The sequence below is a fragment of the Trichosurus vulpecula genome, chromosome 8 (genome assembly GCF_011100635.1).
Source record: "Trichosurus vulpecula isolate mTriVul1 chromosome 8, mTriVul1.pri, whole genome shotgun sequence".
Lineage (NCBI taxonomy): Eukaryota > Metazoa > Chordata > Mammalia > Diprotodontia > Phalangeridae > Trichosurus > Trichosurus vulpecula.
Genome location: NC_050580.1, coordinates 31,870,069 through 31,893,099, shown reverse-complemented (window position 1 = coordinate 31,893,099; position 23,031 = coordinate 31,870,069). Strand labels below are relative to the sequence as shown.

The 23,031-nt window shown below is 46.7% G+C and overlaps 2 protein-coding genes across 2 annotated transcripts in view; one reads left to right on the top strand and one right to left on the bottom strand.

Moving 5' to 3' along the window:
- The window catches only part of STOX1 (storkhead box 1), a 67,125-nt gene that overhangs the window by 27,889 nt on the left and 16,205 nt on the right, over positions 1-23,031 (bottom strand). The window lies entirely within an intron of this gene.
- On the top strand, positions 21,951-22,389 carry LOC118828215 (60S ribosomal protein L35). Its single transcript, XM_036734677.1, has one exon. It carries the CDS (start codon positions 21,990-21,992, stop codon positions 22,359-22,361), a length of 372 nt encoding a protein of 123 aa, XP_036590572.1. The 5' UTR covers positions 21,951-21,989; the 3' UTR covers positions 22,362-22,389.

Here is a 23,031-nt window from a genome sequence, read left to right as displayed (position 1 = left end):
TTTGATGCTGACCAGTTTGACATCTCTAGTGGAAAAAAACATGGCATGGGGAGCTTGGGGGAAGTGGGCTGACATTTGGCAAACAATTCATAAATTAAAAAATGACCTAAATGGTCCCAGAAAGACCTTTGGCTGGAGCTCCAGGACCACACACACACACACAGACACACACACACACATACGCGCACACACACACACTCCACCCAAAACTCTGCTTTCTGTGAAAAAAGAAATTTCTAGGCAAGGTACATAGGCCAGCAAGCCTCCACTGCCCATCACTTGTCCTCAGTGTTGGAGGCAGGGGACCCCCATTCAAATCCCAGCATTGACATTCCCCACCTCTGTTACTTCGGGTCAGCCATCTCACCTCCTTGGGCTTCAGTCTCCTCGTCTGTAAAATGGGTGATTGATGGATTCAGTAAGTAAGTAAGGTCCATCCCCTCTGGCTCTAAATCTCTGAATGATGAGCGTTCTCTTAAGTCTTCTCTATCTCAGACCTCACCTGTTCCTTCAACTGATTCTCCCCATCACCATCTTGGCCACCTTCTTCCATGCTTGGCAGCATGGTACAGACCACCAACTCTGAAGTCAGAGGAGCAGGATTCAAATCCTGCCTGGGACACATGCTACCTATGTGACTGGGGTGAATCATCTAACCTCCTTGGGCCTCATCTGTAAAATGAAAGGACTGGGCAAGATCATCATAAAGGCTGTAGAGCCTGTGAGTCTTCTCCTAAACCAGCTTTATGCTAAAGGGTAGATAATCTTCCATTACAGAACAGTAGAAAGAACATTGAATTGGAATAGAGAGGACTCTGGTTCAAGTCCCAGCTTTGAAACTTGTTACTGATGGGCCGTCTGACATGTCAGTTTTCCCTTCCTGGCCTCAGTTTATTCACATGCAAAAATGAAGGGACTGGACCAGATGATCCCAGGGGTCCTTTTTAGCTCTATGACGACCGTATCTCATAACCCCTATCTCGTGTAACCGCTCTGAAGCCAGTTAAAGCAGCGTGGCATTGGCTTCCCCCTCCTAATGTACTCACTGAACGGGCACCGTGTTTGCCCTGGGGGGCAGATGGTGGGCTCTGCGTGCCTGCTTTCAGAGTTTACACTCATTCACCAGACTGCGTGGGAGCTGCTTTGGTTCTGTTATGAAGTCCTAAAGGCCTAAATGTTGTTCCCTAAATATTCAGTGTGGTTCCCTAAATATTTACAGAAGATGCTGCTCATGCCTCTAACATGAGCACTCAGTCCTGATAATGGAAAGAAAGTGAAAGTGAGGCATTATTTCTATCTTCTTTTATCTCCTTCAAGAAATTTCTCATGAAAAGGTATCACAGCCAAAAGTAAGTAGTCAAAGGATAGGAGCAGACATTTTCAAAAGAAGAAGCGCACACCATCAACAATCATATGAAAAATGTTCCATGTGACTAATGAAGAGAAAGGAAAATTAAAGCAACTTTGAGGTTTCACCTCATGCTCTTCTCAGCAATGCAAGGATCTAAGACAACTTCAAAAGACTCATGATGGAAAATGCTGTCCACATCCAACTACGGAGTCTGAATGAAGACTGAAGCATACTATTTGCTCTCTCTCTTTTTTTTCCTTTCTCATGGTTTCTCCCATTCATTCTAATTCTTCTTTACAACATGACTAACACGAAAATATGCTTAATAAGAACATATATGTAGAGCCTTTATCAGCTGTCTTGAAGAGGAGGGAGGGGAGGGAGGCGGAAAAAATTTAAAACTCAAAAGCTTGTGGAAGTGAATGTTGAAAACTAAAATTAACTATTTTTTTTTAAAAATTATATTAATATAATGGCCCATCTCTGTTCCAGGGCTGATGACAAAATATTCTTTTCTCTCTATCAGAGAGGTGTGAAATATTGTATATGCTACAAAATCACACTGATTCATCATTTTATTTTGCTTAATTCTTTTTATTTGCTACAAGGGAGGATTCCTTGGGAGGTGAAGTCATTACTGTGAAGTGTGAGTGAGGTTTAAAAAAACTGGACCAATAAACATTGTTTTTGAAAGTATGCTACCACACTTTCCTCTATCACAAAATGAATAGATTCTGCTGAAGGTTGCCATAGCCCAGAATTGTGGGGTCAGGAAATCAGAATGGTAACAGCTGCTAGGAGCTTCCTCTCATAACAGAGACCAGTCAGACCCTAAAGAAGCAAGGATAATATTTGTAAAGTTCTTAACACAGTGCCCAAAACATAGTAGGTGCCTAATAAATGCTTGTTCCCTTTCCTATTCTACCCTTCCTGAAAGGAAGCCTGTTATATGGAGCCAATAAATTTAGGTGCCTGTTAAGATCCACAAGGGACTAGCTCAGGATTTAAAGAGGCAAATAGGGGCTACCTCTGCATCTATTTCAGGGTAATTCTCACCATTTGCCCAAGGAATTTACTGACGATTGGTTCCCAGCTAGTCTGAAATACCTAGCAACAGGCCTCCCAGGGAGAGCTGTGGAGCAGTAAGGGGCTCCTGCACCCCTAAAGAGGGCTGTATCTGCTCCACAGGAGGCAGACATAGCTTTGCCCTCTTGCCTTCCACACTTGAGGTATCTGAGATTTCATTGGCATGGGTCTTCCTTCCCTCCTGCCATCAACACAGGTTGCTGCCAATTCAATATGGCAAACATTTATTGAGAATCCACTGTGTGCAAGACTTGGGTTCAAGTGCTGCTTCAGACACATCCTCTCCTCGGAGGCCAAAGCACAAGTTTGTCTGACCACGGCTTCACTTCTGCGAGGATGAGTTTAGCATGAGGCCTGGTACTCCACAGGCACTAAAGAAATGCTTATTGATTGACGGTTGACCCTGTGGCTGATAATCAATAGATTCTAGATACAGGTGTTCTCAAGCTGGGGTTAGTGGACTTGGTTTTTTAAAAATATATTTTAAACTCTATAAAATAAATTTTAAAATATATTAAAATAAAAATATATAAAATATATTTGGATAATTGTGCTTCAATATAATTGATGCCCTCAAAATCCTCTATTTTATCTGATGCATTAAAATACATGATGGGTTAGCGTAGAGACTTTGCCAGACACTAGGTCCAGGACACTAGCAAAGTTAAGACCCGTTTCTCTGGTGGTTCCCTATTCCCGACAGGGTCAAATACAAACACCTGTTTGGCATTTCCAGGCCTTCCCAACCTAGCTCCAAGCTCCCCTTCTAGGCTTAGAATGTCACTCCCCTTCACATAGCCTCTGTCCAAACTTGCTGTTCCTTACACATGATATTCCATCTCCCACCTGTGAGCTTTTGCACGTTGTCTCTCAAACCTGACATGCCCTGATCCTTCCTCATCTCCCCCTCTTAGCAGGGGAGGCCTACTTGGTTTCCAACCTCAGCTCCAATGTCATCTCCTACTTGAAGTCATTTCTGGTATCTTCCCCCACCCTGTTACTAAGCATACCCCTTCATCTCAAATTAATTTTTTGTTTTTTGGTGGTAGTGGGGGCACAATCAGGGTTAAGTGACTTGCCCAGGGTCACGCAGTTAGTAAGTGTCTGGGGTCACATTTGAACTCGGGTCCTCCTGACTCCAGAGGCACTGCTCTATCCACTTTACCACCTAGGTACCCTTCAAATAAATCTTTTAAAAAGTTTTTTATATGTACTTATGTGTACATATCATCTCCTTCGAGAGAATATAAGCCCCCTGAGTTCTCGGACTTTTCTGTCTTTGTCTTGGTATTCTTTGGGCTTGGTGCAGTGCTGGCCCAGAGGAAGTCCTCAGTAGATGCTTGCTGATTAACTGGGAGCTTTTTGAGGCCTGATGCTGCTTCATTTTAGGGTGCGCTTGTATCCCAAACACCTGGACCACAGTAGGTATCTAATAAATGTACGTCAATGATGCATGTGGTTCATAGAAAGGCAGCAGAGATTACCTTTAGCTGGGCAAACTTGAAAGTCTGGCCTCTGACACACAGCTGACGTGTTAACCTGGGCAAGTAATTTCCTAAGTGCCTTGGGAGCTTAGTCTTAAAGTCTTTGGACTTTTAAGTTTGCAAAACAGTCCCTGATTTAAATTGGTGGGGGCAGTCTTCTTCATAAAAGTTGTCTATAACCAATAACATCACAGGTCTGCATTGATTAAAAAAAAGGTGATTGTAAATGCATTTTTTTAGCCAAGATACCAGCAGAAATTCACCCCCAATTGTACCATAGTTAGTTCCCCTTTCCATAAGAAAGTATGTGGGAATGGGGGGTGGGTGACCAATAGACAGCAATGTAACAGGGTCTGGCCGGGAATCAAAAACAGCCAACCCTGGAGAGGCTTCCCTGGGCATGCACGTGCTCCCCTGGCATCCCCCAATTGGGCCAGTGGCCTATTCAGGTCTCTTACTGTGCCTCTGAAAGTTTCTCTCCCCAATCTGGAAAGCATCAGCTCCTATTTCAGGCTCAAAGACCTCTTTCACTTGGGCTCTGGGGGATTTTGTCTCCCACACCCCCAGCTGGGCCCTGGCAGATCACAGAATATTTGAAAATGGGAACTTTTCAGGGGAGGTAAAAAGCAGCTTTGGGGAACAGGTTTCATGGAAACGGAGCTATGGGAAATGTCTTTGTGGGCTGTCAGGAAGCTGGAAGCCAGGAGGATCTCAGTTTAAGCCCCCTTGAATTTTCTTTAAATCCTCTTAGTTACCCTCCCCACCCCCATCTTGGCAGGGCAGAAGGGGGCTGCATGGGCCTCAGCAAGCCTTTAGGATGGCTTCTATAATTCAATTTAATAAACATTTATAAAGTCCCTACTACGTTCCAGGCACTGTGCTACAAGCCCACCTCCATACAAATAGGATGCTAAAATTTCCTTCCTCCCACAATTAAGCTGAGAAGAACCAATGGGTCTTCCTTTAAGATTCACCTCAAGCCTTGCCCCATACATACAGGTCAGTGGGTCACTTGACTACCCCCCACCTTCCAGCTAATCCATCCATTATTACTGCTGACCTGCGATAGCTAGGAAGCTTCCTCAGATTACAGTCACCCCCCACCCCCAGAGAAGAAAGGCAAGGCCTACATTTACACCAGGTTGTTAATGAGGCCCAGCAAAAACCCCAGGGCCCATCTGCTGGAGCTATTGGCTCCCCTGCCCCCACCAAATGTTTACCTACCTCCCATCCCCCTCCAGAACTGAAGCTGCAGCCCAGAGAAAGGCTTCCAGCCTAGTAAACGCAGAGCTGTCCCCCTTCCCCTCTCCCCAGAGTCTCCCCAAACCCCTCCTTATTCTTCTACCCTATCTCACGGGGCTATAGTGAGGAAGGGGCTTGGAAAGCCTTAATATGTTATGTAAATGTCAGCCGGTCTTCTGAGGGTGGAATCTTCCGGCCTCTGTGCCACACAAATTGCTTTTCTTTTAAAATCTTTATTGCTATCTTTTGTTTCTGCACGACCTTCATTTCTAAACATCTCCCTCCCTGCTCCCTGGGAAGACTCCCCTACACAGAGACCAATGTCTTGTCACAAAGAACAGGAGAAAAGGAAGAAAAAACTAACCCCCATATTAACCAAACCTAATAATGTATGAAATGTTCTAGACCCATCCTCCCTCCCCTCTGCAAAGAAGACAGGGTTTCTTTATTTAACAGTTAAAGAAGGAAGAAATGATAGAGTATTTGTTAAGGACTCTCTGTGTGCCAGGGACTCTGCTAAGCAGCAGGGCATAAGATATAATAAGAAAGCCAGACAGTCCCCGTGGTCCAGGAGCTAACCTTGGAATGGCGTAGACAACACATAAAGGAGACCTTGGGGTGGGGATGGGGGGCCACATAGTGACAACAACTCACATTTCTATAGCCACTGTAAAGTTCACAAAGCACTGTCTTCGTCTGGGCCTCAGTTTCCTCCTCTGTATAATGAGGATGATGGAGTGCATGATGGGAGAAGGTTTGGTGCGGCGGAATGAAGGGTGGGACTTGGGTAAGAACCCCAGCTCTGCCATCTACTACCTGGGTGACTTCAGGTATGTCACTAAAACTCGTAATATAAGGGACTTAGACCACCCACCCGAAGGCCCCTTCCAGCCTTCAGTCATCTCCACAACCCCAGAGGCGGTAACAGCGCAAGTGGCCACTTTCCAGAAGAGGAGACTGAGTCTCGCAGAGGGGGAGTGGCAGTGACTTGACAAGAATCACCCGGCTCAGCTTCACGCCCAGGTCTACTGACTCCAGATTCCACCTGTGACACTGGGAAAGCTGTGGGAGCAAGCGTGTGTCACCTGAAAACTAAGACTCAGTCTCTTCAGGACGGCAAAAGGAAACAGATCCCACCGAGTACAGCCAGGACCAGTTGTCAGCTGGGCTCCTCCAGTCATTTGTCTAAGCGTGTAAGTGTGTAAGTGTCAGTGTAAGAGTGAGTGTGTGAGAGTGTAAGTGTAAGAGTATGAATGTTGTAAGAGTGTCAGGGTGTAAGTGTGTGTGTAAGAGTATGAGTGTTTAAGAGTGTCAGAGTGTGTATATGAGTGAGTGTCAGTATGTGTCACAGTGTGAGTGTGTGTCCTAGTGTAAGTGTATGAGTGTGTGTGTAAGCATAAGAGTATAAGGTTTGTAAGAGTGACTGTGTGTAAGAGTGAGTGTATGAGAGTATTTGTAAGTGTATGAGCGTGAGTGTGTGTTGTAAGAGTGTCAGGGTGTGAGTGTGTAAGAGTATCTGTGTCAGAATGTGTGTGAGAGTGAGTATGTGAGTGTGTGTGTGTGTGTGTGTGTGTGTACACAGAGATACAGCATTGGATAGTGCCCCATCCCTGGGCAGTCCCAGAGCTTTGATCAGGGGTGGGGGAGGCACAGAAGAAAGGTCACTGGCCCCAGAGCCACCAGACCTAGGTTTGAATCCCAGCTGACACTCCCTGGGGTGACCTTGGCCAAGTCATTTCTCTGTCTGATCCTCAGTTTTCCTATCTATAAAATGAGGCCTCGATGGCCTCTGCAGTCCCTTCCAATTCTGGATTTCTGAGCCTCAGTACATAGGAGAGGGATAAGAGACCTACAGAGATAATACTACAATACATTAAGGTATCTGGTGGTACAATGGAGAGAACATTGAGCCTGGAGGCAGGAAGATCTGAGTTCAAATGCCGCCTCAGACCCTTCCTGGCTTAGGTTCTCTCAGCCTCAGTTTCCTCATCTTTAAAATAAGATAGCAATAGCTGATCGGTGAGATTCAAATGAGATAACACACGTAAAGCTCTTTGGAAGAGGATCTACTTTGCAGAGTTGGGAGACGATTAAAATATGGTGATGAATGGCGACATTCTAAATCTTGCAATCTTCACTCTGTACATACCAACTGACACCTGCAGCAGAGCCCACAAAGGGTCATCTACCTTTTGCTAGGAAACCTCCCAGGAGGGGGAAGCCACCACCTCTTACCGCTGCCCATTCGGCTGCTGAACAGCTCTCCTTGGCAGGAGTCTTCCTGAGGTCAAGTACAAATTACCCTCTCTGAAACATCTACCTGCTGCTCCTGGTTCTGCACCAGGCCATGCTACCTCTAGCTCCAGCATCAAGGTTGTCATCCACTGGATTACTATAGTACTGAATCTCGGACCTGGAGCCAGGAAGACCTGGGTTCAAATGCTGCCCCTAGGACCCATATGTACAAACCTATAGCCATGGTAAAGAACTGGAAACTGAAGGGATGGCCATCAATTGGGGGAAGGGATGAACAAGTTATTGTATAGAGGTGATGAAATGCTATTGTTCTGTAAGAAATGATGAAGGGGGTAGTTTCAGAGAAACCTGGGAAGATTTGTATGAAGTGAGTAGAACCAGGAGAACAATTTATACAGTAACAGTAATATTGTAAAGATAATCAACTTGGAAAGACTTTACCACTCTGATCGACATAATGACCAACCACAGCTTCAAAGGACTCATGATAAAATGTGCTTCTCACCTCCAGATCTGGCACTGATGGACTCAGAGAGAAAACTGAAGCCCATTTTCTTCTTTCTTTTCTTCCTTCCTTTCTCCCTTCCTTCTTTTCTTTCTTTTTTCTCCCTTCCTTCCTTCCTTTCTGGACATGGCTAATGCAGAAATTTGTCTTGCATGACATACATATTAATATAGTTTTGTTTTTCTTGCCTTCTCAATGGTTAAGGGAGGGGGAAGAAAGAGGGAAAGAATTTGGAACCAAAAGTAAAATAAAATTGAATTTAAAAAAAGACAAATCCTACATCTGAACCTTACAAGGTCTGCAACTTTGGACAAGCCATTTAATTTCCATGGGCCTCAGTTTCTTCATCCGTCAAATGAGGGGTTTGGACTAAACAGCTCCTGAGGTTCCTTCCTGCCCTAAAGCAGTAACTGTAACCCAGGGATAACAGGACACTAGGAACAATGCCTGCTTTATTTCTAGTCCCTACCTCTCCCCAGTAAGAGTAACTAACCCTGGGTAAGGAGCAGGCAGGCTGGCCTGGGGTAATCAGTGGTGCCTAAAAAAATAACAGCCAACTCCCTGGGACATCTCTGAAACGTCCCCAATGAGGGAGCTGTCCTAGAGCCTCCTGGCTAATTTAGGGGATCTGCCACGGAAACTTTAAGCAGTCTTCCTGAGAAGCTTCCCCCCCCTGCAGCCCCTCTTTCCTCCTTCCCAAAATAAAATTTATTTTGGGAATGGAGGAGGAAGAAAAAATCTGGGAACTAAAAATCCTAAATCCATGCCCAAATGAAACCGAACCCAGGAATGATGCCCCGAGCCAGGTATAGAATTAATCTGGTTTAATTTTTAAACCTGTGCTGCAGAAAGGATCAAAATCTGGGACGGAGATGAAAGAACTGTAACCATGAAAGGAATCCAAGAAACACATGTCCCACCTCCTGCTGAGTGCCTGCTCCCGCCATTAAATGTGTGCCCCGCGCAGCTGGCCGAGATCAGCTCCTGGGGAAGGGGGAGGGGGGAGAGAGAGGAGGGAGGAGCTCAGGAGCCAGAGCCCCTGAAAGCTCAAGCCCTGTGGGTGAGCACCGAGGGCCCAAGCATTCACTTCTACCCAGGAAGCCTCTTGTCAGTCCTCATGGACACAGAGCCAAGCACCGGGATTCCAGAGACAAAAAGAGACTGTCCCTGTCATCTGAGATCTCACATTCTCCTGTAACGCCGAATTTAGAGTGGGGAAAGGTCCTAAAAAGCACCAAAGCCAAGCTCCTCATGATATCACCAGTTCATTCTCATCTCCTTCCCAGAGTTCAGACATAAACACTCCTGGAACAAGACATTCTTCTGTTGATTCTTTTGTTTAATGTGCTCTGGAATGTTGCGCAGGCAAATGAAATGATGAGATTTCATATTCAATAAAAGTACTGAGATTTAAGCGCCCACTATCATTATTTTGGACCAGAAATGTGATTTCCTTAGATTTCCCAGTGAAAAAAGTCTCCCACCAATGCACACCAACCCACAAGGTAAAACCTTCAAGAGCTGTCTTGCTTGGGGCACTAAGAAATAAGTGACTGGCCCAGGGACACCCAGCCAGGATGGGTCAGAGACAAAACTGGGGCCCAGATCTTTATAACCCAAGGAACAGCCCTCTAGCTATGATGCTGAGGGAAGGGATTGTTTGTTTTCCTCTTGTATCCCCAGCATCCGACACAGTGAGCCGCACATACTAGGTGCTTGCTGACTGATTACTATTGCTGGTATGGTTTCATCTTTTCCTGGACCCTTGACGATCTTACAACAGTAGGCCTGTCTTCCAGTTGTGGCTTGTGGGACAGTTATGACATTTTGTAATGGAAGTGCTTTTGAGGGACTGTGGAGCAAGTGTGATGTTTTATAACCAGTTTCCAATTCCCAACCACTCGGTAAAAGGCGGCTTCTTTGATAAGCTGCCATTCTCAATCCAGAACTGGGAATGACTGAAAAACCTTGGTCTGGGCCCCTCTCTTCAGCTTTTCTCTCTTGGTCTGGCCCCCAATAAAACCCAGGGCAAATCACTGAACCTGGCTGTGCCTCAGGGCACTCTCTAAGACCGTAGCTGAATGAAGCTCTCTCAATGGAGAGAGTTTCCTTATTAGGGTGCCCTACAACAAACAAACACAAAAGAAATCATATAGCTCCAGGTCCTGGTTTTGCAGATGAGGAAACTGAGTCCCAGCGATATTCCTGGAGTCACACATTAGCAGAATCAATGTGAATATGGGTTCCCTGGCTCCAAATCAAGCAGTCTTTAAGTTACATCCATCACATGAGTCAAGGGACATGAGGTTAGATCTCCATTGCTACTTACTACTGGTGTGAGCCTGAACTACTTATCTGACTTTTCTTGGCCTCAGTTTCCCTGTTTGTAAATAAGAGTCTGGACCAGGTGGTCTCCAAAACTACTTCTAGCTCTAAATCCCAAGATTCTACGAGCCAGAGGTCTAACTCGGAGCTTCTGCCTTCCAGTTTGGTGGTTTTTCCTTAATAGGACGCTGCTGGGCCAACTTGGGAAAGTCAGTTCTAAAAAAAGCCCCCTGCTGGGCAATGGGTTTGGACAGCAGGGACGAAAGGCCTCAAGGCCACTGGGGGCTTGTTTTGGGAGGTTAAACTCACAAAAGGGAAAGGGGCCGACTTTATTGCTCACAGACCCCAAGATGGACAAACAATCAATCTGTTCCAACATGGTGGCCTTTCAACAGGAAAGTCAGTGTTGTTGGATTGTGTTTGATATAAGAGATGATCTTGAGGATGGAGGCTGTTGGTGTTTGTCTTTGCATCTCCAGCACCTCCCACAGTGCCTGGCACACAGTAGGTGTTTAATTTTGTTGATTGATCGATTGATTGATAGGTTTTAGACACTGATAACCCACAACCAAGCAATTAAGATGGCCAGGCTTTGTGGTATGTCATCTGCCATTTGCTTACACAAACAATCCAACCAATGGCTAGCAGCAGCTCAATCTCCCTATGTGATTGTGAGTTATACTAAAATGATGCCTCTAAACCGTCTCTTCTGCAGGCTAATCATAATAAAACACAACATAATGTAAACTATGATCTCTCTCTAAGATTGAATTTCCCAGTTTCTTTTTTGGTGGAATAAGGGGGAGGCCGCTTGATGGGGGGAAAGCACTAGATTTGGACTTAGAAGACATGGGTTCAAATCCTGGTTCTGTCCTTAGCTAATGGGCCAGCCAGGGTTTCGAGAGTCATTTTCCTCATGTGTAAAATCAGGGCTGGGCTCGATGATATCCACAGTCCCTTCTACAATCACTGACCCTCAGAAGGGATCTCAGACCACATCAGCCAAACCCAACCTGACCCAAAATCGATGAGTGGTCATTCGGTTTTCTCTTAAGACCCCAGCGATTAGGAACCTACAAGCAGCAACTCATCCCCTTGGAGGGCTTACGAGACTTCTCCTTACCCCAAGCCTTTCTGTACCTATCTTTTCGTTCTGTTTCCCACCTGTCCAACTTCTGTCAGAAGGCTCATGGGGACAGATTTAGAGCTGAAAGAGAACCCAGAGGTCACCAAATCCAACCCCCCTCCTTTTACAGATGAAGAGACTGAGGTCCAGAGAGGTTAAGTGATTTTGCTCAAGGTCACAGCGAGTAAGTGTTTGAGGTGGGACTCAAACCATCCTAACTCTAGGTCCGGTGTTCTATCAGCTAGGCCAGGAGCTCTTAACCTTTTTGTGTGTGCTCTTGTCCCTTTGGGCAATCTGGTGAAGCCTATGGACACCTTCTCAGAATTTTATTTTTAAAAGCATAAAATAAAATAGAGCAACATACAAATAAAAACAATAACATGGAAATAAAGATGTATTTTTTCCTCATCCAAATTCAAGGACCCCCTGAAATCTATTCATAGACCCCCAAGGGGTCCATGGACCCCAGAATAAAAACCCTACCCTACACCAACATCTGTCTCAATCTTTTTTTTTCAGGCCAAACTGCTCTAAATTCTACATTTCTAGGAAAGTACCAGAAACACTGGAAGAAGCTGAAGTCCAAGGAAGGTATAGAATAGGGTGAGGAAAAGTATATATATATAGAGAGAGAAAGGGTGCTAGACTTGGAGCCAAGGAACCTGGGTTTGAATCCTGCCTTTAACTACTTGAGTCATCCTAAACAAATCCCTTCACCTCTTTGGGCCTCAGTTTTCAATGCTGTCAAATGGGGAGGGCTGAACTAAATGATCTCTCAAGGGCCTTCTAGCTCTAAAAAGTCCAAAGCTCCTGAGACAACAAGGCAGGCTGAAGCGGGATACGGCCTGGGAGTTGTAAGCGCGATTAGCTTTGGGACACTGGACAATTCACTTTCCATCTCAAAGCCCAGTGACAACATAAGAGAAGCTCCGGAATCAAGCTTCCCTCCCCGCCCTTGTTGTGAGGAAGGCAGGATAAATTTGAACCACAGCAGACTGCAAGGCCTGGGGCAGCTCAACTGTGCCTGGAAGAAATTAGCACCTTCCCCTAATTTAGGCTAATTTGCTAGTCCAGCTCCAGACCTCAGGCCTAGGGGGCTCCTGAGGTGTCAGGCTGAGAGAAATGTGGGGGAGGGGAGGTGAAAAGGAGAGGTTTGGGGCCAGACCAAAATGAAATGCTCTGCAGGAGTTGGGAACCTGCAGCCCTGAGGTCACATGTGGCCTTCTAGGTCCTTGGGTGCAGCCTTTTGACTGAGTCCAAGTTTTACAGAACAAATTCGTTTATTAAGGGGTTTTGTTCTGTGAAGTTTGGATTCAGTCAGAGGCCTGCAAGTCCCTGACAACAGGCCTACATACCCAGAACCCTGAATTATGACTTACTTCTCTCTACAGAATACAGAAAAGTAGATATTAGAGATATATAGAATTTAGTCTTCTACATCTTGGACAAAGGGAGACAGTGTGGAGGGGGATAAGGTGGCCTGGATTGAAGCCCTGAACCACCTAGTTAGGTTCTAGTACATTACGGAGAAAATAAGCCACGGGAAGAGGTGTGGCAGGAAGATTTGGGAGATGGCCGCTGCTGGTGGAGAGGTACACTCCAGGATAGCATGGTTGTCACCCTCTAAAATTCACTACCCTAGGACAAAGCCTGGTTTGCCCATCCCTAGTTAGAGCTCTGCCAGTTTTACCTGTAATTCATTGAATGACATTGTCTAATTGCCTTCTCTGTGCCTCAGTTTCCTCATTTGTCAAATGAGGGAGTTAGACGTGATCTTTAAAGACCTACTTCCTAAAACATTATGGCTGGGTACTGGCTAGTGAAAACAGTACTGGTACCTTGGAATCTGAAGATCTGGGTTCGAGTTGATGTTTGGGCACTGGCAATGTGACTCCAGGCAGGTCATTAACCTGAGTCCTAAGTCTTCTCTGTAAAAGGGGGTTAACCATACTTAAAGCTCTACTTCGTTATAAATTCCTTAAGGGCAGAATCTGGGTCTTCTGTAAGCTGTGTCCCACTCAGTGCCAACATGGATCTACTACACAAAACAGTAATTGCTTCCTTCCTCCCTCCTGGGGCTGTAGTAAGGAAAGTTTATTTTTTTATTTTTAAGCCAGATCTTGATTTCATTGGTGTTCCTACAAATCATGGAGTTGCCCGGGGCCAGGAGTGGATAAATGATTTGTTCAGGGCCATAAAGGCAAGACTTTGACCCGGGCCTTCCTGAATTTGAGGAGGACCCTCTATTCCAACCAAGCTGGGAAAGGACCTTCAAAGCCTTAAAACCCTCCAGAAGTGAGGATCGCTATCCTCATTATTGGTACCCTGCCCACCTCCACCAGAGATGATCTTCCTAGCTCAGAGACATATCTCCTGTGTGACCTTGGATACGTTACTGGCCTGCTCTGGGCCCCAGCTTCCTCATGAGTAAAAGGAAAGGCCTGGATTCCGTGACCTCTAAGGTCTTCCCAGCTCTGGGTGCTAAGATCCTGCTCTTTAATGCAGCAGAGGAACTTTGCAAAGTGCTGATTTGGGGCTTCTAGAAGAAATGAGGCAGCGTGGTCAGAGGACATAAAAAAATTTTGTATTCCTAAATGACTGACGAATTAGGAAAGGATTACAAAAGATTCCAGATTTAGAGCTGGGAAGGGCCTTAGAGCTCCTCTAGGTCAGTCCCCTTGAAAGCCTGGAGGGGGAAGTGACTTGGCCAAGGTCATACAGAGACTGAGCAGACGAGAGATCTGTACCCCAGTGCCTTCGATTGTAAACGCTTCGTTCCTCCCACTACACTGCACAGCCCTGGTCCCATTCACAAAATATTGAGCTTGGTTTTCATTTTCTACATAGCACTGCTACTAGCACCTAAAAACCAAACACGCAGAGCTCTGCCTTTGATGTAACATTATCCTTCACAGAAGTGGCTGCTTTAACATGAAACTGAGGCCTTTTTTTAGGATCTCCCCCCCACCAAGATAAACCTCCCTCCTCCCCATTCTATGTGCCCTGTGGATTTTCTCTCTATCCACACAGAATGGGATTCTTTGTCTGGCTCTCCCTCCCCTTTATCAGGCATCCCATTTAAATGGGCTATCTGGGGTTTTCAGCCTCCTTCTTGCCTGGTGCATCCGCACTGGATCACCTTCAGAACCTGGAGGTAATCCAGTGTCAGGGAAAGGGGGCTTTACAGCCTCCAAAGGTCAAATGTCAAGATTCAGGCCCCCAAAAGGATAGGGGAAGGAGCAAAGATGCTTACTGTGCCACTGCTGTTGTGTGAGCCAGAAGGCCAAAGCAACCCCCCACGGATGTGGGAGGGGGAAAAGGGGCCCCTCTTTGGGGGCCCTGAAGCTAAGGAAAGACCATAGCAGGAGGCTCAGCCTCTCCCCTTACCAGCCTGGGAAGCCCCAGCCACCAATGACCCCAACCATGGCACCAACACTGCCAGGGTTCAAAAAGAATCACATTTGGACAGCATTTCAGGGCCCGGAAAGAAATTCTGAGGCACCTCTTACATAGGTAACAGCAAAACAGAGGCCTAACATGCAAAGAGCAGAGTGCTATATCTGATGTCAAGGAGTCTGAGTTCAAATCCCTGCCTCTGCTACTTCCTGCCTGTATGACCTCAGTGGAATGACTCCATCTCTCTTTGCCTCAACTTCCCAGTCTGCAAAATGGGGACATTTGGACTAGATGGTTTCTAAGGTCCCTTCCAGTTCTGAATCAATGATACTTCAAGCAGCCACCTGTGTGCCCCTGTGCTTCCTGCGGGCCAGTCACTTCACCTCCTTGGGAATCAGTTTCTTCATCTATAAAAATGGAAGAGGGGGCCGTGTTGTGGACCCAGACGACCTCAGGGGCCCCTTCCAGCTCCCAGGCTATGTTCCTATTACCATCCCCATTTTACATATGAGAAAATTGAGGTGCTTAAGTGGCTGACTCAAGGCCCCACAGCTGATGATTATCTGAGGCAGAATTCAAATTCAGGCCCTCTTGACTCACTGCCCACCGAATTCCTTAGCTGCCCTTAAGTAATTTTGGTTTTTGTGTTTCTCCCCTGAGAGACTACTTGGGGAATGGATGACGTTCAGTGCTCGATGGAACCTGGCGAGTCTTAAGGACAGAGTTAGGCAGTGGAATCCCACCTCTGCTACTCCCTGCCTTTGTGGACATGGGCAGGTTCTAAGGGCCTCTGGCTCCTCCCGTCTAAGGTGAGAGGGCTGCACCAGATGGTCTGCACCGTCTCTTCCTTTCCGTTCTAAAACCTACAATGTCTGTCCTTCCTGGTGTGGAGAGGCAGCAACGGGTCACCAGGAAGGAAGCAGCTGGGTCCCCCTTTGGGGAACAAGTCCCTTGCCTTCCCTGGGCCAAGGTTCCCTCTCCAAAGTCCCTCGCAGCTCTAACTTTCTGTGACTCTAACAAGCCCCTGGAAATGGCTGTTTGACCAGTCAACGCAACACCAGCTACAATCACGTAAACATGAAGAAGGCCAGCGGGAAGCCAATGTCTAAATTATGACTACTCTTAGTACCAGGGAGAAGAGGTAAGGCAATAAGTGCCTTTGTTCGGTCACCTTTCAGTCGTGCCTGACTCTCTGTGACCCCATTTGGGGTTTTCTTGGCAGAGATACTGGAGTGATTTGCCATTTCTTTCTCCAGTTCATTTTACAGATGAGGAAACTGAGGCAAATGGGGTTAAATGACTTGTCCAGAGTAACACAGCTAGTTAAGTATCTGAGGCTGAATTTGAACTCAGGTCCTCCTGGCTCCAGGGCCAGCACTCTACCCACTGTGCCACCTAGCTGCCCTAAGAAAGCACCTCTCTCCCTTTAAAAAAAGGTACGTGAGATGGGGTAAGGGTGGAACCTATGGGTATGGCATGGTGCATACACCACCAGATTAGACTACTCTGGTCTGCTGGCCTTGCTTAATTATTTGTCTTAGTTACAAAGGAAGGTTCATGGTGGGGGTGACTTCTAAAGATGACTGTGATATAAAAACAAAAGGAAACAACAGAACATACTTTTTGAAACAAGCCACAAAAAGAGAGACGTCCCTGGTTGTACTAGCTGACCCTGAGAAGAGGTCACTGCAGAGAAGGCCCCTGTCAGCCTCTTACTACAGCTTCCTGGTCCATTCCTTAGGTCCATGTCACCCTTTGGGCCTCAGCCTTCTGGCCGTTGCTGGGGTGTTAGCTACACCACCACAGGTTGGCTTCTATTCACATGTTTACAACTTGGGGTGGGAGGGAAGGAGGGATGTGTGAATCGTTCAACCACAACAATTATCACAGACCATTTACCAAGCTCTCAAGGTGGGGGCAGAAAGTGAGGGGATAAAGGGAGGATCTCAGTGACAATATCGGAAATCAACATCCTCAGCTGGTCCCAATTCCCTCCCCTACTGGAAACGTGCTTTTCATGGCCCACCTTGCAGGCCTCTCTGCATGTCCTAAAAGGCACCCCAGGAAATCAAGAAGCGTCTGTAAACTTTTTTAAAAAGGAGAGAAGGAAAGAAAGGCAACCCTGGGGGATGTCACCAAGCTGCCCCTCCACTTGCATATAAACCCGAACACTCAACCCCATCTGCATTTACTTAGCTTCTGTCCTTCATATCTCGGTCTGTATTGTTTATGGCCAGGCTTTGGTATGGAAGCTCCCTGGGAGAAGAGCTTAGGAACAATCCTTCACAGTTAAGGAGTACTTGATGGGCACAAAACAGAGACTGGGACAGCCTTGGAGGTGGAGGCAGGAGCCCCAGCTTCAAAGCCCCAGCCCTGCCTCTTACTACCAGTGTGACTTTGGGGAAAACTCTTTAAGGTCTCTGGGCCCCACTTGTATAACAGGATTGGATCTGAGAGGCTCTGGGGTCCTCTCCAGTTCCACATCTCTGTGGTCCCAAGATCTTCTGCCTCTATGGGCCTCTTTCCTTCTCTGTAAAATAAAGGGATCATGCCTCTCTATCCCTTTATGGGTCTCAGTTTCTTCTCCTATAAAATGAGGAGGTTGAGTATATACCCTTCTTTAGGCCTCAGTTTCCTCTCCTGTAAAATCAAGGTGGGGATGGGGGAGTATTGATTAATGATTCTGGAGAACAGATAATTCATAACTCCTCCTGTATGCCAGGAGGCAGGGACTGCTAGGGCAGAATGGTATGTGCATGTATCAGGCGTGTTTAATAAACTGTTTTTCCTTTCTTTTTTCCTTTCCTTTTTTTTTTTTTTGCAAGGGGGAAGGCAGGGCAATTGGGGTTAAGTGACTTGCCCAGGGTAACACAGCTAGTAAGTGTCTCAAGCATCTGAGGCCGAATTTGAACTCAGGTCCTCCTGACTCCAGGGCCGGCGCCACCTAGCTGCCCCTCCTTTCTTTTTTTCAAAACGGTTTTTCTTTGTCCCAAGAGAGGGTTGAATTTTGAATGAGAAGAAGAAAGGGTAGTTCCAAAAATGACTAGATGTAAAAACAAAAAGTGTTAATACAACTTTTTTTAAATGAGAGGCATTGCGGTACTGTGATTCCTTGGAATCAGGAAGACGTGGGTTCAAATCTTGCCTCCGACACTGATTAGCTGTGTGCCTCTGGGCAAGTCACTTACACTCTCTAGGCCAAGATCTTAGGAAATTCAGTAAAACGAGGAAGTTGGCTATGACTTCCAAACTTCTTTCCATTCTAAAACCCCACGATTCTCTGAATTCCAGGTCCAGCACTGGGTGAAACACAACTATCGGGTTTCTGTTTCCTCCTCAGGAGAAAGGAGACAATTCCTGCCTTACAGTGCAGTGAGGGGCGCAGCAGAGATGTTACTACTCCTCACACACACGGCTTCATCTGAGCCTCACAAACCGAAGGGGATTGGGCAGTGGGGCGGGGAGGGAGAGGACAAAGGGGCAGGGTAGGGATGACTATCCCCATTTTACAGATGGGGGGAATGAGGCCCAGAGGGAAGAAAAGAACCTGCCCAAGATCAAAGATAGTGACGGAGCCCTCTGCCCCTTAACAAGGGGCTCCTTCCTCCCCATGGACCCAATGATTACAAGGTGTCTGCTAATGAGTAGCTATTACACACCCTGCTGTGTGTGGGTCTCTTGGGAGCTCCCGTAACCTGGGGCAAGCCTGGATCTGGCTGCCTCCACTAGAGATGCCAATCTGAAGGGGCAAAGGGCATCAGCATCTATCAAACACAAACCCAGAGTGCGTCAACAGGCCTGTCAACTCACCAACATCCACACCACTGAGACAAGAGGCAAAGACAGGCCCAAGAACTCCATCTTGCCTAGACAGAGTCTTGGAATGATATTAAGAGTCTCTTACCTTCCTGGTAAGAACAATGAAACTTGACTGTTAATACATCCTAAGAGCAGATACTTAGAACTGGAAGAAACCTTTTGAAGTCCTCCTTCCCTCCTTCCTTTCTTTCTCTCTTTCCTTCCCTCCTTTCCTCTTCCTTCTTTCTTTCCTTCCTTTCTCTCTCTCTTTCTCTCTCTTTCTTTCTCTTTCTCTCTTTCCCTTTCTTCCTTCTTTCCTTCCTTCTGTCCTTTCTTTCTTTCTTTCCCTTTCCTCCTTTCCTTTCTTTTTTTCTATCTTCGGCTTTCATAGAGTATAGGCCCACTGGTAGGATTGCTAGGTCCAAGGGCAAGGTTACTGTCCCGATCTTTCTAGTCTAACTCCAGATTATTTTCCAGAACCAACCCTTTCATTTGCCTGAGCACAGAGACCCAGAGAAAGAACGAGAAGCATCCCAATGCTGCTTTATCTGCTCCCCACAGCAGCTCTTCCTAACCTTTTCATCCCTTCTCAACCCTCCAGTGACTCCCCTCCCCTCACCCTCTCAGATGAGAACTTTATGCCTCATATTTTACAGAAAAATTGAGGTCATTTGACACAAGATCATTCACTCTTCTCCCTGCTTCTTCATCTTATATCACCCAGATGCCTTTGGCCGCTTCCTCCTCCTTGGTCCCTGCCTCACATGATGAAGTGGGCTTACTCCTCACCAAGGCTCACCCCTCTACTTGCTCAAGCATCCCATTCCTTCCTGCTGTTTCTGACAGATTGCCCACTCGATCATCCACACACCCCATCACTTACTTCCAAATCTCTCCTTGTCTACCAGCTCATTACCTACCGCCTACAAACATGTCCATGTGTCCTTCATTCCAAAAAGACCTTCATCCATTAAATATTGTCTTAGATCTGCCCTTTGTGGCTAACCTCCTGGAAAGGGCTGTCTACACAGGTGCCTCCACTTTCCCTCCTCCCCCTCTCTAACGGCCTGACGCTTTTAAAGTGGTCTGTATGTAATTGTTTCTTCTCCTAAAACAAACTGTGTGGTTTTGAGGTGCAACAAAGATACAACATCCACAAACATAATCAATTCCTGGCCAATTTATGTTTAAGACTGAACCCCTTACAATCCGCCTTCTGGCCTTATCATTTCACCAAAATGGCCCTTTCCAAAGAGTGATCCTAGCTGCCAATTCCAACGGCCTTTTCTCGGTTCTCATTCTCCCTGATCTCTCTGTGATTTAGATTGAAAGTTAAATGTTAACTTAGAATTTAACGCTCCCATCCTCCTCCAGTGCCCCTGGGAGGGGCTGGCATATATATGGTGGTAGGTTGGCTCCAGTTGGAAGAAGACGAGGCCCCAGATCTGGGCACTGGTGGAACAGGGCAAGAGAAAGGCATAGTTGGTCAGAGCTGCCAGAAGCCTGAGAGGGCTCCGCACGATCTTGAGCAAGTCCCTCGCCTGTCTGGGCATCAGTTTCCTCAACTGCAAAACAAGGGAGCTGGACTGGATGACCTCCAAGGACCTTTCCAGCTCTCAAATCCTATGATCAAAGACTTGTCTATGGCCCCATAACCAGATAACCAACGCCAGAACCAAGTTTTTTAACCTAATCTAATCTTGCGCTTTTTTTTCTGACTGTGGAGAAGTGGATTGGAGTCAGGGGGCCTGAGATACAATCCTAGACTGCAATTTACTGACTCAGTGGCCTTAGGTAAGTCACTTACCTTTCAAGGCCTTGGTTTTTTCCTCTATCAAATGAAGGAAATGGCTTAAAGTTCCCTTCTGGCTCTGAATCTATGATCCTATGATCATAGGACTGAGCAGTGAACTTGTGGCTTGAGATATGGGGCAAAACACAGATAAGGGTGCCCAACCTCAGGGAACTTCCAATCTAATAAGAGTCTGGAAGGACAAAGAGACCTACCTTCAGCACAGCAGCACATGTCAATATAATGATCAAGGGTCCTGAGATGGGGAAGGATGGGGGAGGGCAATGGGGAATCCTGAGGGCCATTCTTCCCTGCCTCTCCTCCCTCTACCCTCTGATCTCCAAGGAACAAGGAGACATGTTATAACTGGCTGGGTGATGATGCAGGGAAGACATGAAAGCTGTGTTCAAGTACCTGAAGGGCTGTCCCATGGAAAAGGGATTGGATTTGTTCTGCTGGGTCCTAGAGGGCAAAAGTAGGAGCACGGGGTGGAAACTGCAAAGAGGCCCATTTAGGCTTGTTCTAAGGGGGAAATGAAGGATTAGGACTGTCTAAAACTGGAGTTTCTGCCTCTGGAAGTAGTGGGACTTGCCTCCTTGAAGGTCTCTAAGCAGATGATCACTTAGTCAGGGATGTTATAGTGAGAACTAACCTTGGGGGCCTCATTTGAACCTGGATGACACCAAGGTCCCTTTCCAACTCCGAAATCCTATGATTCTGGGCCATACGGAACACAAGTCTTTGCCACCCCACAGTTGTGTGAACGGACAATAACCAATTGAGATTGGAAGCAGGAAATCCAGCAGATGGTGCAAGAGTGAGCTCCAGGGCCTGCTTACCACTGGGATGGATAGCTTCCCAACTGGCTAGAGATGACATACGATTATAATCCTACCAGTGGGCCAATCCCAAGGTAATGAAGATAGATGGAGAGGAAGGCAATATCCTTGTCCCAGAACACCGTTCTGCCTGGAGCCCTGAGGGCTGCTGAAAGGGCTAAGAGTGATACCAGGGAAGGAAGTCATTTCTCTATCACTGGGGAATTCTCAATCAGAGGCTTGTCTCAGTTTGGCAGAAATAGACATGGGTTTCGGATCAGAAGTCCTGGATTCAAATCCTGACCTTTGATATGTTATAGCTATGTGATCATGAAAAAACCACTTTGCTCTCCGGGTCTCAATTTCCTTTGCTGGAAAATAAAGAGATCAGAACAGATGACCTCTAAGGTTCTTCCTCATTTTCAAAGTCCATGAGACCTGAATTCTCTGAATCCCAGCTCCACCACTGAGTGGTTATGTGACCTTGGGCAAGTCATTAGCCTCTCTGAGCCTCAGTTTCCACACAGTAAAAGGAGAGAGATAGCATGTTACCATAAAAAGGGAGCTGGTTCTGGAGCCTGAGGACCTGGGTTCAGATCCTACCTCTGACAGTGACAGTATGGCCCAGGGCAATGGGTCTTGGCTTTCTCATCTACAAGATGAATGGGTTGGACTAACTGAGGCCCTTCTAACTCTAAAGGGATGATCCTACAGTAATCCTAGCATGACCTACCTCCCGGGATTACTTCAAGAAAAGCACTTTAAGCTCTTTCCCCTCGGAGGCGGTGGCGGTGTGTCTGATCGGCGATCATGGCAAAAATCAAGGCCAGGGATCTTCGTGGGAAGAAGAAGGAGGAGCTCCTCAAACAGTTGGATGATTTAAAGGTGGAACTTTCCCAGTTGAGAGTGGCCAAGGTCACTGGAGGAGCTGCATCCAAGCTATCTAAGATCCGAGTTGTCCGAAAATCTATTGCCCGAGTCCTAACTGTCATCAATCAGACACAGAAAGAGAACCTCAGGAAATTCTATAAGGGCAAGAAATACAAGCCTCTGGACCTTAGGCCCAAGAAGACTCGTGCCATGCGCCGCAGGCTTAATAAGCACGAGGAAAGCCTGAAGACCAAAAAACAGCAAAGGAAGGAACGCCTGTACCCCCTTCGGAAATTTGCTGTTAAGGCATGATTTGTTAAGGTGCTCAATAAAAAGAAATTATTATTAAAAAAAAAAAGAAAAGCACTTTAAGAAAAGCACCTTAAAGCATCACAGAAATGAGAACTATTATTGAGAGGGTCCTGTTAAGGGGCAATTTGGACCGGATGACCTGAGGTCCCCACCATCCCCCACTGCCACACAGCAAGACTCAGACGAGAGAATTGTTTCTTCCTAATTTGATGCACTACACACTTCACCACAGATGGTTATTAGACCCTCACTTACTATACAGACATGGTCCCAGGTTCGGCTGGCCTAATAACACAGGGATCTGTGGATATGTTCATCCGGCTTTGGATGGGATCCCTCACACTGTTGCAGACTCAACCCCCAGCTGCCGTGGAGCTGAGCAAGGTAAGAGGTAACATCTGGCAGCTAGGAGGAAAACAGAAAAAGATGTGAGCCAGGAAGTCTCCTGGGTGGGGAAGAAGGGGAACCTAAGGCAGGGGGGAGAGGGAGGGCCCCTACAAGGAGCAGCTGTTTTTGCTATCCCTGCTGCCTTGGGGTCCAAGAGTACTGGTCTGATGGTGATCAGATAACCACACTGGGAGTGTGAGAGGCAGTGTGTGTGGCTGCTGAAGACAAGCAGACACCAGGCAGGGAAGCTGGGAATCCAGGGAGGGAAGAACACTGAGCAGGG